Source organism: Aquarana catesbeiana, linkage group LG10 (genome assembly GCF_042186555.1).
Source record: "Aquarana catesbeiana isolate 2022-GZ linkage group LG10, ASM4218655v1, whole genome shotgun sequence".
Taxonomy (NCBI): domain Eukaryota; kingdom Metazoa; phylum Chordata; class Amphibia; order Anura; family Ranidae; genus Aquarana; species Aquarana catesbeiana.
In genome coordinates this window covers 50,221,139-50,236,253 of record NC_133333.1, presented here as the reverse complement: position 1 = coordinate 50,236,253, position 15,115 = coordinate 50,221,139, and the positions used below count along the sequence as shown (strand labels likewise).

Genomic DNA, 15,115 nt, shown 5'->3' with positions numbered 1-15,115 from the left:
TTGTTTGAAGAAAGTTTGAACACATTTTATGCAGAAATGTATCACCCTATGGACTATGATTACTATTTAAAATTTGTTTGGTGTTTTTTGTATATACTTGTACGATTAGGCAGAGGTGCATTTTATATCTCTGGTTAATGCTAAGTCACTATACTATATGGTGGTCTCTTTTTGAAATTGCAGCACTATTAATTATAGGTGTCTAGCTCACACCTTTTACACTCATGAGTTCACTATTTATTATGATTTTTCTTATCATATAAGACTGTTATTATTTTGGCACAATCTATTGGTGGTCTCCGTAACCACCATTAGGGTTTATGTGGTTTTTGCAAACCTCACTTAGATATTTAATATAGTTTGTACTATCACGCAATCAGGACACAAGGGGAAATACACACCCCACCTCCCCCCACGCTGTAGCTGCTCTTCCCATATAATCCTGAGTTCCACCAAGTCCCAGCTGAAAAAAGTCGCTGTATTCTGGTGCTTTTTATGTCAAGGCGTCATTCCCTCCCTCTGTTGGGTTTTTTATTATTTTATTGACAATCCAGCAGTAGGCGTGAAAACACATCAAAATGGACGAGAACAGAGCCAGAAAATACAGCTGAGAGATCTAAACACTTACACCCCAAAGGGATATAGTAAAACAGTACGTGACTCAGCCAACAAATCTCCACTTCAAATAAAATATTATGTGGACTCACCATTTAATTTCTTCAGTGTGATCCATTACAAGCTAGGTTTGAATTTATGACATATTTTATTCCTTTTTCCTTATATGGCCAATGTAACTCCAACTGTAAATCCTATTTTTTTTTTTTTTTATATTTCTTGCTGGAAAAGGTACAGTGAATTTTCTCACATTTATAATGTATAATGGTGGTTTCTATAGAGCTGTGCTCTGCCCAGCTTGTGTTTAGCCACTTTGGATTAGCTGTTCTTTATCAATAAGTTATGTGACGCTAGCGGCAACATGCACCATTAAATTATTTATGCAGTGAGTCATCACTGAATATTTATTATATACATTTGTATTTATATGCAGATGTATAAGCCTTCGCTTAGCCCCCTACGCAAAATAATAAGCTTTATCAAATGATCTGCATATTGTTTGTACGTTGTGATTATGTCAGAGGTAGACGCATATTGAAAGAGGTTGTAGAACTGGCGGGGGGCCAGGAAGATCTGAAAATCTCACTGTAGGAGAGCATTGAACTCCATAAAAACATTTTGAAAATCTAAATTCAGGCAATAGCTATCTCCTCTAATTTCTATCTATCTTAAAAAAATCACAAAGATGTCTGGACAGAAGTACAAATCCTTTGGTAGATAAGACAGTTCACATATTTGTATTTCATCTGTGTACGTAGTGGTTTGCCTGTAGCTCCGCTGTAAAAAAAAAAATGTATAGTGATTTTTTTTTCTTTTTAAGGACCTCCCTCTCCTCCATAGTGAAGTCCCTTTGGGAAAATACCCTTCTTTGGGGACCTTTATTGTGTGGCCCATGTTCATTCCTATGGATAGCCATAGCTGAAGATTTGGCAACATTTAACCTTATAATCAGGATAACTATCAGAACTCTGGTTGCCAAGTTCAAATCTCCAGTTGCCAGCATCACTCCTGACAGGCAAAGCAGGGTCCAGGATAGCTGCTTGAATGAAAATCCTTCTCTTTGCCCTTCAAAGGCAGCTAATGTGCATGGAAGAGACCAAGAAGCCCATTCGGAATGCACCTGTGGCTGCCCCTCATACAAGCACCCGCTATGGAGTTAAGGCAAACTGCCCTTCTTCCTGGCTGGAGACAGGAAGAAGGGGAAGCTGCCTTTTTTCCTGGATGGGCGCCCATACTGAAAGAAGTTCTGTAAAGTAAGTGCACAGATCTGGGGAGACCTTTAGCCCCAGATCCCCTCTCAGAGACTTCTATCCCTCTTTGTCCCACTGGCAAATGCCATTATAGTCTTCCTCCCCCTGACGATGGGGCATTTTGTCCTCCAACCCACATCACAGATACAAGGACTTTTTTTTTTTTTTTTTTTTTTTCCATAAGCCCCATATTTCTCTGTGGCACACTATGTGCACTCCTATTTAACCCTTTAATGTGCTTTATTGCGTTAAGCATGCTAAAACCATTGCTTCCATTTCAGCACAGCTCGCTATGCACTCCACAAATACTACCTTGAGTTTACCGCACAGGGTGGAGTGCTCCACTTTTAGCCTAAACCCCAAATCTCAGGTTCACTGACTTCCAAAAGTTCTCAGGTATTTGTGTACATGGAATAAAGAGTCATCTATAGGAACAAATGGGGACCACAGTGCATACTTTTAGCAGGGCCTGATCAGGACTGTTTTGAAGAAAAAGCCTGAAAGTAAGTATTGACTACTCACTATAGTTTTGACGTTTTCCTTTCAGCCAACTATGACATGACTGGCGCTTGAGCATTTGTATTGTTTTATAAAAAATACCCTTTCTAACCACCCATGGCTTTCTTTCATTATATGTGTTTATTACATACAATTATAATAATTTAGTTTTTTTTTTTTTGGTAATGGTTGCCCTTTAAATCAATATCTTGCATATGACTTTGTACTTTGTTTTTTTTTTTCTTTACAGACTCTGCTGGATCTGGGTGGTTCTCCAAATTACAAGGATCGGCGAGGTCTGACTCCCCTCTACCACACTGCCATGGTAGGAGGGGATCCAAGGTGTTGTGAGCTACTGCTGTACAACCGCGCATACATTGGCACTTTGGATGAAAATGGCTGGCAAGAAATCCATCAGGTAACAAATAGAGCTGTATTCACCAGAATAGAATGCTCATGGGCCAGTACCATGGTTCTCAAGATTATAGGGAGCTGCACCAAGCCTCAAAATGTACACATTTTAATAACTTTTTTCTATATTATAATACCCCCTTCTGTCTACCTTTTGATACAGTATGTGTGGCTAAATTCAATAAGGGAAAGGGGTGTAGGGAAGAGGAGTCAGATGGCTCTTTACAGTTCAGAAAACAGGTATCCATTGCTGCTTTCTATTACTATTTGGTGCAGTGGCTTAATAGCTTAAGCAGTTCTTTGGGGCCTGGAGAGGAAGGAGGACCCGTCTGGGAGGTTGTTGAAGCAAATTAAGCTTTGAAGTATCTATACATGAAGTTCTGACCTGGCAGGATGAGTCTGCAGGATCATCACTCCTCCGGCCCTGCGTCTCCTCCCTCCTCCTAGGCCAAGATTGCTTCTCCTTTCGGTCAATCAGGAAATGGGTCTTAGGACCCGCTTCCTGATTGGCTGGGAGGAGAATTAGTGTGACAATAGCAAATATTAATTTGCTATTGTGTCACAACTGAGTGGGCTCAGGGCGCCCCAAGCCCACCCTTTTTTGAAGCCTATTAGAGCCTCAGGCTCTAATCACTTTAAAAAAAAAAAAAAAAATGCGTCTGTCACCCTGCATGTAGATTAGAGGGCCAGATGCATGGATAAGGGGGGCGGTGCCCTTAATGGAAGGGCCGCCACTGCAGATCTTATTTGTGCTTTCTGTGCAGTATGCAGCATTTGTTCATCTGTCTTAGCAGTTTAGCGTCCTTTTATAGCCTGCAAAGACAGCTGAGGTTTGTAGTTCTACAAAAGAAGCCAAAGTTTTAAAAATGTTGTATTAGGGTCACAGACTAATTGTGTGCAAGAGCACTAAAAATTATATAATCATATAGAATATCCTGGTGGCTGTTGTTACTCTTGAGTTGAGTAGTACGCTGGAAAAGGGGTTAAACATGAATTCCTTGCACTGCTGCTCTTTCTTAAAAACTCCTATCCACAGCTCTGGTCCCTAGTAGAGTATTGACAATGCTGACAGCTCGGTGGTGGCCACATCCTTAATTTAGACATACTTAGGCATGTGCACTACGCCTTAGAAATGCCACTTTTAAGGGCTTTTGGCTTATTTTGTTTTCTGCCTCTAAATGCCTCTCTGTATTAGCCTATGTGTCTATGCACGCATAGGTGTATAGAGGCAGAACCCCCCCCCCCAGGGCCAGCAAGTTCAGGAGGAGTCTGACACGCCTAAACACTTGTAAACCTGTCTAAATGTGCTTAAGCACTAGGCGCGTTTAGCTCTTGAGCCTTCATTCATTTCAATGGCCAGAATAAAGTAATATCTGTCTAATGAAATTAATGAAGGCCAAAACGATTGGCACGTCCAAACGCACCTAAAGGCGTTTGAAAAAATGTGACTTTAGGCACATTTTTATTGCTGCTTTCTCCTGCCAGGAAGGCATTTAGAAGAGCTGCAGTGTCCATGAGGCCCATTTTCCCCACACGTGTCACTGCCAGGTGCCACACAGACAGGCCCTGTCAAAATTTTGCCGTGGGGCCAAATGCTCTATAGTTATGCGCCCAGTTTGGTCGTCTGTACAGTAGAAAAATAAACCTGAATAAAAAGTAAACTATATTCTGCCTCTAATAGTGCATTCAGCATGAGTTATTTTACTAAAACAATCGCATTACACAAAGGATGGACCTCTATTAAAGGGTGTTAACAGTCAACAGTGCCTACAGCAGCATTGTGTATAAATACAGCCCTGGTAGCAACTGTTAGGAACCTTCACCCAAACACTTTTACGAGAGGTAATACTTAAGCATAGGTGTGCGCAGCCTCTTACATTAGGGTGTGCACCCCAAAGCTCAAATACATATGCATGTGTATATGTACTGATGGTGTCAGTAGGGCAGTGGACAGTGTAATTTTGTTAATTTTCTTTTCCCAAAAATTTTTGGCTTGTGTAACATTTTTGGGGGGGATAAAATATCAGTGGTCTAAACAGGGGGGAATATGCAGCACACAAGGCAATTAGGGTGTGCCCAGGCACACCTGGCACACCCTGTGCGCACGCCTATGTACTTAAGTTGCATGGGATTGCATGGCCCATCAATTTTTTTAAACCCTTCCATGGCTATAAATAATACACAACAAAAATAAATTTAAATATCCAGTAAACAAAATAATATGAGCACCAAAAGGCATTTAATAACAGCATCTCTTATTGGAGTCTAAATTGACCTCGTCACTCCTCTCTAAATTCGAATAAAGTAGCTTCCTGTAAAGTAAAATGGAAATACTTCTGCCAAACACCATTCCATTAATGAGTCATTCTCTGATATCTGCTGGGTAACTAACTCTTCCAGGAGTGTCCCCCTGTCCTGTGTCCACTTAGAGTTCACTGGTTCCTTAGCTAAGCTTTACATCATTATAGGACATTAACGAAAGGCTAACGTAACCCACACTGCCTCCCCACTGCTCTTATACTTGTTGCTTACAAGGAAATTGTAGGAAATCACAATGGAAATAAAGTTTAAAAAATCTTTCTCCGAATGATCATGTGACCGCAAAACTCGGGATGGGGGGGGGGGGTTGTTGTGCGTTGGTGCCACTGGAGAGAGGGTTTCCCTGGCGGCTCAAAGTTGGGCACAAAGTAGAGTAGCACATCTAGTCTGCGGAGTTGCTAGCAGATGGACACAGGAACACTGCTGATGTGATGAACAGAGTCTGCAGGCAGGTGGCACCTGTGAGATGGGGCAGGTCTGTAGAATCACTGAGACTAAGAATAGCAAAATCAACACAAGCCGGGATCATGAACCAGGTGGGAAGCAGAGCAGACAAAGTCAAGTGGAAGCAGAGGTCAAAACAGGAGAAGCAGGCAGAGGGTATCCGTTAGATAAGCCGAGGTCAGGGACTGGAGACAGGCAGGAGACAGGTCAGAAACTAGGGATCACAAGAGCAAGGAACACAGGTAGCAAGCTGAAGATCAATAAGCAACTCCAACTACTGACAGGTTTCCTTACAAAGGCCCATGTGAAGTGCTTTTGGAGATGCTGGGTCCTAGAGCCCTTCCCCTGTCATTGGTGCCCTGACAGATGCTGGGTCCTAGAGTCCTTCCCCTGCCATTGGTGCCCTGACACATGCACAGACAGACACACTTGCTGGAAAATTGCGGTCATGCGATCGCTTGGAAACAAAAAAGTTATTTTAATTGAGATTTACTATAAAATCTATGGTCACCAGTTGGGAGGCAACAGTTAAAATGTTACATAGTTGGTGAGGTTGAAAACAGACAAGTCCATCAAGTCCCACCTATGTGTGTTCTTTTATGTCAGCATTACATTGTATATCCCTGTATGTTAAGGTTGTTTAGGTGCCTATCTAATAGTTTTTTTTTTAAATTACCTATGCTCCCTGCTGAAACCATTGCTTGTGGAAAAGAATTCCACGCTCTTACAGTAAAGAACCCTCTACGCAGTTTAAGGTTAAACTGCTTCTCTTCTAATTTTAGTGAATTGCCGTGTGTCTTTTAAATTCCCTTTCACTGAAAAGTTTTATCCCTATTGTGGGGTCACCAGTATGGTATTAGTACATTGAAATCATGTCCCCTCTCAAGCATCTCATCTCCAGAGAGAATAAGTTCAATGTTTGTAATCTTTCCAGTCCCTTTATTAGTTTGTTGCCCTTCTCTGGACTCTCTCCAGTTCCAGCACATCCCTCCTGAGGACTGGTGACCAGAACTGGACGGCATACTCCAGGTGCTGCCGGACCAGAGTCTTGTAGAGTGGGAGAAATATCGTCTTATCTCTGGAGTTAATCCCCTTTTCTAATGCATGCCAATATTCTGTTGGCTTTGCTTGCAGCAGCCTGGCATTGCATGCCATTGCTGAGCCTGTCATCTGCTAGGACCCCCAGGTCCTTTTCCATCCTAGACTCCACCAGAGGTTCTCCCCCTAATGAGTAGATTGCATTTATATTTTTGCCACCCATATGCATTATTTTACATTTTTCTACATTAAACCTAATTTGCCATGTAGTTGCCCACCCCATTAATTTGTTCAGATCTTCTTGTAAGGTTTTCACATCCTGCGGGGAAATTATTGCCCTGCTTAGCATAGTATTGTCTGCAAATAAGAGAGTGTGCTGTTTATCCCATTCTCATGGTCGCTTATGAATAAATTAAATAGGATTGGTCCCAGGACAGAACCCTGGGGGACCCTGCTTTCTACCCCGGACCATTCGGAGTTCTCCCCATTTATCATTACCCTCTGAACTTGCCCCTGTAGCCAGTTTTTAATCCATGTACTCACCCTATGGTCCATACTGACATACCTTAGTTTATACAGTAAACATTTATGGGGAACTGTATCTGATGCCTTTGCAAATCCAGATATGTCACGTCTACAGGCCTTCCTTTATCTAGATGGTAATAGATTGGTTTTGCAAGAACGATTTTTCATGAATCCATGCTGATTACTTCTAATGATACCATTTTCATTACTAAAATCTTGCAAAGAGCTTACAAAGTATTGACGTTCGGCTAACTGGTCTGTATTTCCCAGGGATGTATTTTGGTCCTTTTTAAAATAATGGTGCTACATTGGCTTTTCTCCAATCAGCTGGCACCTTTCCAGTTAGTAGACTGTTCGTAAAAATTAGGAACAATGGCCTGGCAATTACTTGACTGAGCTCCTTAAGGACCCTTGGGTGCAAGCAATCTGGTCCCAGTGACTTATGTTACGTTTTTCAACTCTATTTCTAATTCTATCCTCTGTTAGCCATGAGGGTGCTTCCTGTGATGTGTCATGAGGATAAACCTTGCAGTTTTGGTTACTGAAGTCTCCTGTTTCCCTCATGAAGACTGAAGAGAAGAATAAAATTAATACCTTCGCCATCTCTCCTTCCTTTGTAACTAGATTCCTTTCATCATTCTTTATGAGGCCAATATGATCTGACCTCCCTCTTTTACTAGTTATATATACTTAAAGAATTTCTTTGGATTTTTTTTAACTCTACTCCGCTATTTGCCTTTTGTGTTCTATCTTAGCCACCCTGATTGCACCCTTTCTTATTGCATACTTTGTAAACTTGGAATGCTTCAGCCTTATATTTTTTGAAGGCCGCCTCCTTTGCTTTTGTATGCATTTTTACATTGGAGTTAAACCACCCAGGACTTTTATTAGCTCTTTTAAATTTATTTCCCATTGGGATGCACTGGCTAATACCCTTATTTAATATGCTTTTAAAGCACACCCATTTTTCCTCCATGTTCTTTGTTCCTAGGTTATGTGAGTTATTTTAGTATTCCTTTTTGTTTTAAGCAATGTGGGGGCCACAGGGACATGGCTATCAAATGGTTCCAAAGATATAAATGGCACACTTGAGCCATTCTCTGTGTCCAGTTAAAGTTTTCAGCTTCAAGCAACAATAGCACCATTGTAAGTGACGATTTAACATAAGTGCATACTGGGGTTAATTTACTAAAACTGGAGAGTTGAACCAGATTTTGTAATCTCCAGTTTTAGTAAATCAACCCCACTAAACTACTTGAAGAAATAGTGGGTATGTTTCACAGAAAGTGATGCTGTAGCTCCTGCTGCAACAATAGTTCAACTGGAAAAGGAAATTTATTACCTGAGCTTTCAACATGGGGAACGCATATCCATACATTACTCCTACAGTAGGTAAGAGTAACATCGGGTGGAATGATGACCAGATTGTCAATTACTCGTCTTCTAACGAAAGTCTAAATGTTTTTAGTCTGCTGTGATAATTTGTGGTTGTGTTTTTCTCTTCCTCCAGGCCTGTCAGCATGGCCACTCACAGCACCTAGAGCATCTCCTTTTCTACGGCGCTGATCCCGCTTCCCAAAATGCTTCAGGGAATACAGCCCTCCATATCTGTGCCCTGTACAATAAGGTGAGTCTTGTTGCTGCTATTGATAACTAAGGAAGACACAGCAGTACTGACATTCCTCATATGATAGTCATACATCTCTATTAGTTGGAAGGTATTGCCTTCAAAGTCATTATCATCCTTTCCATACTTTTGTATACAATCTGAGCATTTGTCATTCCACTTGAACATATAATGGCTTGGCGTTTGCACAACTGATTACCCAAACAGGACAATGCCTGCATGGAGTTTGCATGTTCTCCCTGTGCTTGCATGGGTTTGTTTTTCAAGGATTCCTGTATCCCTCCACATTCCAAAGACATGCTAGTATTTTAATTGGCTCCACTATAAATAGGCCCTTGTATGTGTTGCATGAATGTGAATTAGGGACCTTAGATTGTAAAGGCAGGGGCTGATGTGAATGTATAATATATATAGAGCTCAAAACTGGGGAAAATCCTGCGCTAAGTGTTGAACAGAAAAAGCTGCACACTAATTACCTGAATACAGGACCAAAAAACCCAAATAAACTTAAATAGCACGTTGTTCCTTTCAATAATAAATGACCAATACCCTATGTAAAATAGTGAATACATAATCACAAGATCAGCAAGAGATGAATCTTCAACAAGTAGTCGAACAAACACAAAGTTAACAGAAGATGTATCTATATGTGTGTGTGTGTGTGTATATATAATATATATATATATATATATATATATATATATATATAAATAAATGTTCATTTACCTCATAGACAACACAATATCAGTGCAGGTCCCCTTGCAAAGCACAGCATAAGTTATTGGCACTATATAAATACCCATCATAAATATGACTGATTTTCCAAAAGAAATATAAATCTCTTCTAGAAGTATCATGCTGCAGTGCCCCTAGTGGATAAAGGAGCACAAACATGTCATAAATACTAATATTTTAGCAGGCAAATTACATTTTTCAGGCATATTTGTCAGACACATCTGAGGGCGATAGAATAAATTTACATAATATTTTCACTACATATTAAAGCCCCAAATCACCTACATAATGATCAATGTAATGAAGTCATATATCTCATGCTCATTTTTCAACATCAGAAATGTTTCAGTGTTCATCTTCTTGCTGTTACAGTGTTACCATTCTTTATTGTACTTCAATTTGTGTTATCGTACAGTTATAAAATGTTTATATATTTGCTTAGAGGTTAGCATTCACCATTACTAGTTTGTTGCTGTGTGTACAGTATGTATGTAAAGAGTGGGGTTGATTTACTAAAGGCAAATAGACTGTGCACTTTGCAAGTGCAGTTGCACTCATTTTCCCCAGAGCTTTGTAAATGTGGCGAAGCTCTGCTTATTTCCATCATCCAATCATGTGTAAGCAAAAATGCTGTGTGTGTGTATATATATATGTATATAGAGGGGAGAACGAATATTTGATTTGATACACTACTGATTTTGCAGGTTTTCCTACTTGCAAAGCATGTAGAGGGCTGTAATTTTTATCACAGGTACTTTTCAACCGTGAGAGACGGAATCTAAAACAAAAATCCAGAAAATCACATTGTATGAGTTTTAAGTAATTAATTTGCATTTTATAGCCTGACATAAGTATTTGATACATCAGAAAAGCAGAACTATATTTGGTACAGTAATCTTTGTTTGCAATTAAAGAGATCATGTGTTTCCTTTAGTTCTTGACCAGGTTTGCACGCACTGCAGCAGGGATTTTGGCCCACTCCTCCATACAGACCTTCTCCAGATCCTTCAGGTTTCGGGGCTGTCGCTGGGCAATATGGACTTTCAGCTCCCACCAAAGATTTTCTGTTGGGTTCAGGTCTGGAGACTGGCTAGGACACTCCAGGACCTTGAGATGCTTCTTAAGGAGCCACTCCTTAGTTGCCCTGGCTGTGTGTTTCGGGTCGTTGTCAATGTGGAAGACCCATCCAAGACCCATCTTCAATGCTCTTACTGAGGGAAAGAGGTTGTTTGCCAAGATCTCGAGATACATGGCCCCATCCATTCTCCCCTCAATACGGTGCAGTAGTCCTGTCCCCTTTGCAGAAAAGCAGCCCCAAAGAATGATGTTTCCACCTCCATGCTTCACAGTTGGGATGGTGTTCTTGGGGTTGTACTCATCCTCCTTCTTCCTCCAAACACGGCGAGTGGAGCTTAGAACAAAAAGTTCTATTTTTGTCTCATCAGACCACATGACCTTCTCCCATTCCTCCTCTGGATCATCCAGATGGTCATTGGCAAACTTCAGACAGGCCTGGACATGCGCTGGCTGGAGCAGGAGGACCTTGCGTGAGCTGCAGGATTTTAATCCATGACGGCATAGTTTGTTACTAATGGTTTTCTTTGAGACTGTGGTCCCAGCTCTCTTCAGGTCATGGACCAAGTCCTGCTGTGTAGTTTTGGGCTGATCCCTCACCTTCCTCATGATCATTGATGCCCCACGAGGTGAGATCTTGCATGGAGCCCCAGACTGAGGGAGATTGACCGTCATCTTAAACTTGCTCCATTTTCTAATAATTGCGCCAACAGTTGTTGCCTTCTCACCAAGCTGCTTGCCTATTGTCCTGTAGCCCATCCCAGCCTTGTGCAGGCAGGTCTACAATTTTATCCCTGATGTCCTTACACAGCTCTCTGGTCTTGGCCATTGTGGAGAGGTTGGAGTCTGTTTGAGTGTGTGGACAGGTGTCTTATACAGATAACGAGTTCAAACAGGTGCAATTAATACAGGTAATGAGTGAAGAACAGGAGGGCTTCTTAAAGAAAAAATAACAGGTCTGTAAGAGCCGGAATTCTTACTGGTTGGTAGGTGATCAAATACTTATGTCATGCAATAAAATGCAAATACATTTTTTAAAAATCATACAATGTGATTTTAAGGATTTTTGTTTTAGACTCTGTCTCTCACAGTTGAAAAGTACCTATGATAAAAGTTACAGACCTCCACGTGCTTTGTAAGTAGGAAACTTGCCAATCATTGGACCACTGTACTGTAGCCTTGAAGGGTAAGTTCACCTTTGTACACTTTTTTTTTTCAAAATTCCAGCTCCCCTATGCACCAATATAGCATTCATGTACTTTTGTTTGCAAAAATATCAATGCTTTCCATTAAATCTACAGTCACTTACTTTTCTTGTCCTAATCCACGTTTCCAGACGTTTCCATTAGTAATGTCTTCTTCCTGACTTTAGGTCATGACACAGGGAGAAGTTGACCAGCTGACCTCATTAGCACACACCCTGCATCATCCACCCTCCCACTCCCAGGTGCACCTTTTTTAAATGAAATGCAATCAATCAGTGATCACCCTTCTCACTAAATACACAATCAGATTGAATAGTGTATGGCCATGCTGTGCTTTCAGTGCCATTAATTGTTAACGGCACACCAAACACAGAAGGAAACACACATTTTGCCATGTGAAAGAATGAGGGGCAAATGCTGCAAAACGCACAGTACAGTAAAAAACCCACAACCCACAAAACGCCAAAATGTCCCATTAACCACATGTAGTGCGTTCAATTGAAATCAACAGGCTGCCCTATGTGTGTCACAGGAAAAACGAGACATGAAATGTTATTAGTGATATATGAAATGTTATAATGTGATTAGTCCCACTATGCTAGATGTGAATGGGGCCTGAAAGTGAAATTGGTGCAATAGCTCAAGAACAATGAGGCTCCATTCACATCTGTGCATTTCAGAAATGCGCTGCACCAAAAATCGAAGTAAAAAACACACCAAGCTCCACTCTAAAAAAAAAAAAAAACAAACAAAAAAAAAAACTCCCTCCTATGTATTTGTATAAAGATGGCCGTACACTATGCAATCTGATTGTGTTTTTAGTAGGGCTGTTAGTGATTAAAATTTTTGTGTTTGATTAATCGACTAATTTCGATTAATTATAACGCAGATACAGATCCAACTACTTTTAGCTGATTTAGCACCGCTGTTATGGCAACGGCCGCAGCTGGACATAGCGGGGTATTGCTAGGACGTCACACGTCATAAACTCAGCCTCACCGTGCCCATAATCTCAACCTTACCGTGCCCATAACTGCAGCCTTACCGTGCCCATAATACAGTCTCACCGTGCCCATAATCTCAGACTTACCGTGCCCATAATCGCAGCCCTGCAGTTCCCATAATGCAGTCTCACTGTGGCCATAATTGCAGCCTCGCCGTGCTCATAATCGCAGCCTTACCATGCCCATAATGCAGTCTCACCGTGCCTATAATTGCAGCCTCGCCGTGCTCATAATCGCAGCCTTACCATGCCCATAATGCAGTCTCACCGTGCCCATAATCTCAGACATACCGTGCCCACAATCGCAGTCTCACCATTCCCATAATGCAGTCTCACTGTGCCCATAATTGCAGCCTCACCATGCCCATAATTGCAGCCTCACCTTGCCCATAATTGCAGCCTCACCTTGCCCATAATTGCAGCCTCACCTTGCCCATAATTGCAGCCTCACCTTGCCCATAATTGCAGCCTCACCTTGCCCATAATTGCAGCCTCACCTTGCCCATAATTGCAGCCTCACCTTGCCCATAATTGCAGTCTTACCGTGCCCATAATCGCAGTCTTACCGTGCCCATAATCGCAGTCTTACCGTGCCCATAATCACAGCCTCAGTGTGCCCATAATGCTGTCTCATCGTGCCCATAATCGCAGCCTTGCCTTGCCTATAATTGCAGCCTCACCGTGCCCATAATGCTGTCTCACCGTGTCCATAATCGCAGCCTCGCCGTGCCTATAATGGCAGCCTCACTGTGCCCATAATGCACTCTCACCGTGCCCATAATGCAGTCTTACCGTGCCCATAATCTCAGCCTCAGTGTGCCCATAATGCTGTCTCACCGTGCCCATAATCGCAGCCTTGCGTTGCCTATAATTGCAGCATCACCATGCCCATAATCGCAGCCTCGCCGTGCCTATAATGGCAGCCTCACTGTGCCCATAATGCACTCTCACCATGCCCATAATCGCAGCCTCACTGTAGTCAGTGCCTGTGCCTGGATTACACAGTCTGCGGGCATCTCCCGCTGGGTGTCTTGGAGCTGAGTGTGAAAACTTTTTAGTGAGAAGGGTGATCACCAGGGCCCCTGATAGAAATCACGGGGCCCCATACAGCCTAACTGACGGGACCCCCTTCAGCCCCTCCCCAGACCCCGCCTTAAATTAAAGTGCAGGTTTTTCTTCAAGTGATATTTATCTTTCTCCAGCCAGTTATAAGTTTGATTATCCAAAAGAAATACTGTGATGATACAAGAGATTGTCAGAGGCTGCAGACCTGATACAAGAGATGGTCAGAAACTGCAGACATACTACAGGAGATGGTCAGCGACTGCAGACTGCGGACATGATACAAGAGATAAATGCAGCCTCAGTGTGCCATCAATGCAGCCTCACTGTGTCCATCTGCAGCCTCGCTAGTACCTTGATTACACAGAAATCTCCCTCTGTGTCATGGAGATGGAGTCTGAACAGTTCATACCCCAGCTCCATGACACAGAGGGAGATGGAGATTTCCATCTCCCTCTGTGTGTGATTAGTTACATCAGGAAGAAGACATTACTAATAGAAATGTCTGGAAACGTGGATTAGGCCAAGAAAAGTAAGTGACTGTAGATTTAATGGAAAGCTTTGATATTTCAGCAAAAAAAAGTACATGAATGCTATATTGGTGCATAGGGGAGCTGGAATTGAGAAAAAAAAAAAAGTGTACAAAGGTGAACTTACCCTTTAATGAAGAAGCATTGTCACCCTAGGCTATTTGAACTAAAAATAACGCCTGCTAAAATGTTCTTTTTTTACATAGGGATGTATATAGGGGTTTTGAAGTTCATGGAAGATACAGTAGCTGAGAAGGTTGATAACATTGTTTGAGTTTTTAGTGGAGTACAGTGGACATAGAAAAGAATCGTCCCCCTTTTAAAATAATCACATTTTGTTGCTTTGCACCCTGAAATGAAGACAGACACACTTTTTGTTTTATCCAGTTGTATTTACTCAGGGCAACTTATAACATCCAAGTGAAAGATATAACTCCAAAATTTTAGTATCATGTGACCAAACACCTTTTTCCATGTGGCCTCCGAATCTTCAAGGTGCATTTAAAGGGGTCAGGTGAGACTAAAATTAATCTATTTGGCCTCAACACCAAACGATATGTCTGACGGAAATCCATTAAAGCTCGCCATCCAAATAACACCCCTCCTACAGTAAAGCATGGAGATGGTAATATCCTGTTATGGGGGTGTTTCTCTGCAGCAGGGACTGGAGCACTTGTCAGGATAGAAGAAAAATGGATGGGACAAAATACCATCAAATTCTTGAGGAAAATTTGCTGCCCTCTGCCAGAAAGTTATCAATGGGAAGAAGGTTTACCATC

General features: G+C 41.7%; 1 protein-coding gene across 1 annotated transcript in view; it reads left to right on the top strand.

Annotated features, from left to right (window-relative positions):
- Window positions 1-15,115, top strand: part of SHANK1 (SH3 and multiple ankyrin repeat domains 1) — an 852,931-nt gene that overhangs the window by 479,510 nt on the left and 358,306 nt on the right. The window contains exons 7-8 of the mRNA XM_073602155.1: window positions 2,614-2,781; window positions 8,611-8,727. Of these exons, the coding sequence (XP_073458256.1) occupies window positions 2,614-2,781; window positions 8,611-8,727 (285 nt within the window). The remainder of the gene's footprint in view (window positions 1-2,613; window positions 2,782-8,610; window positions 8,728-15,115) is intronic.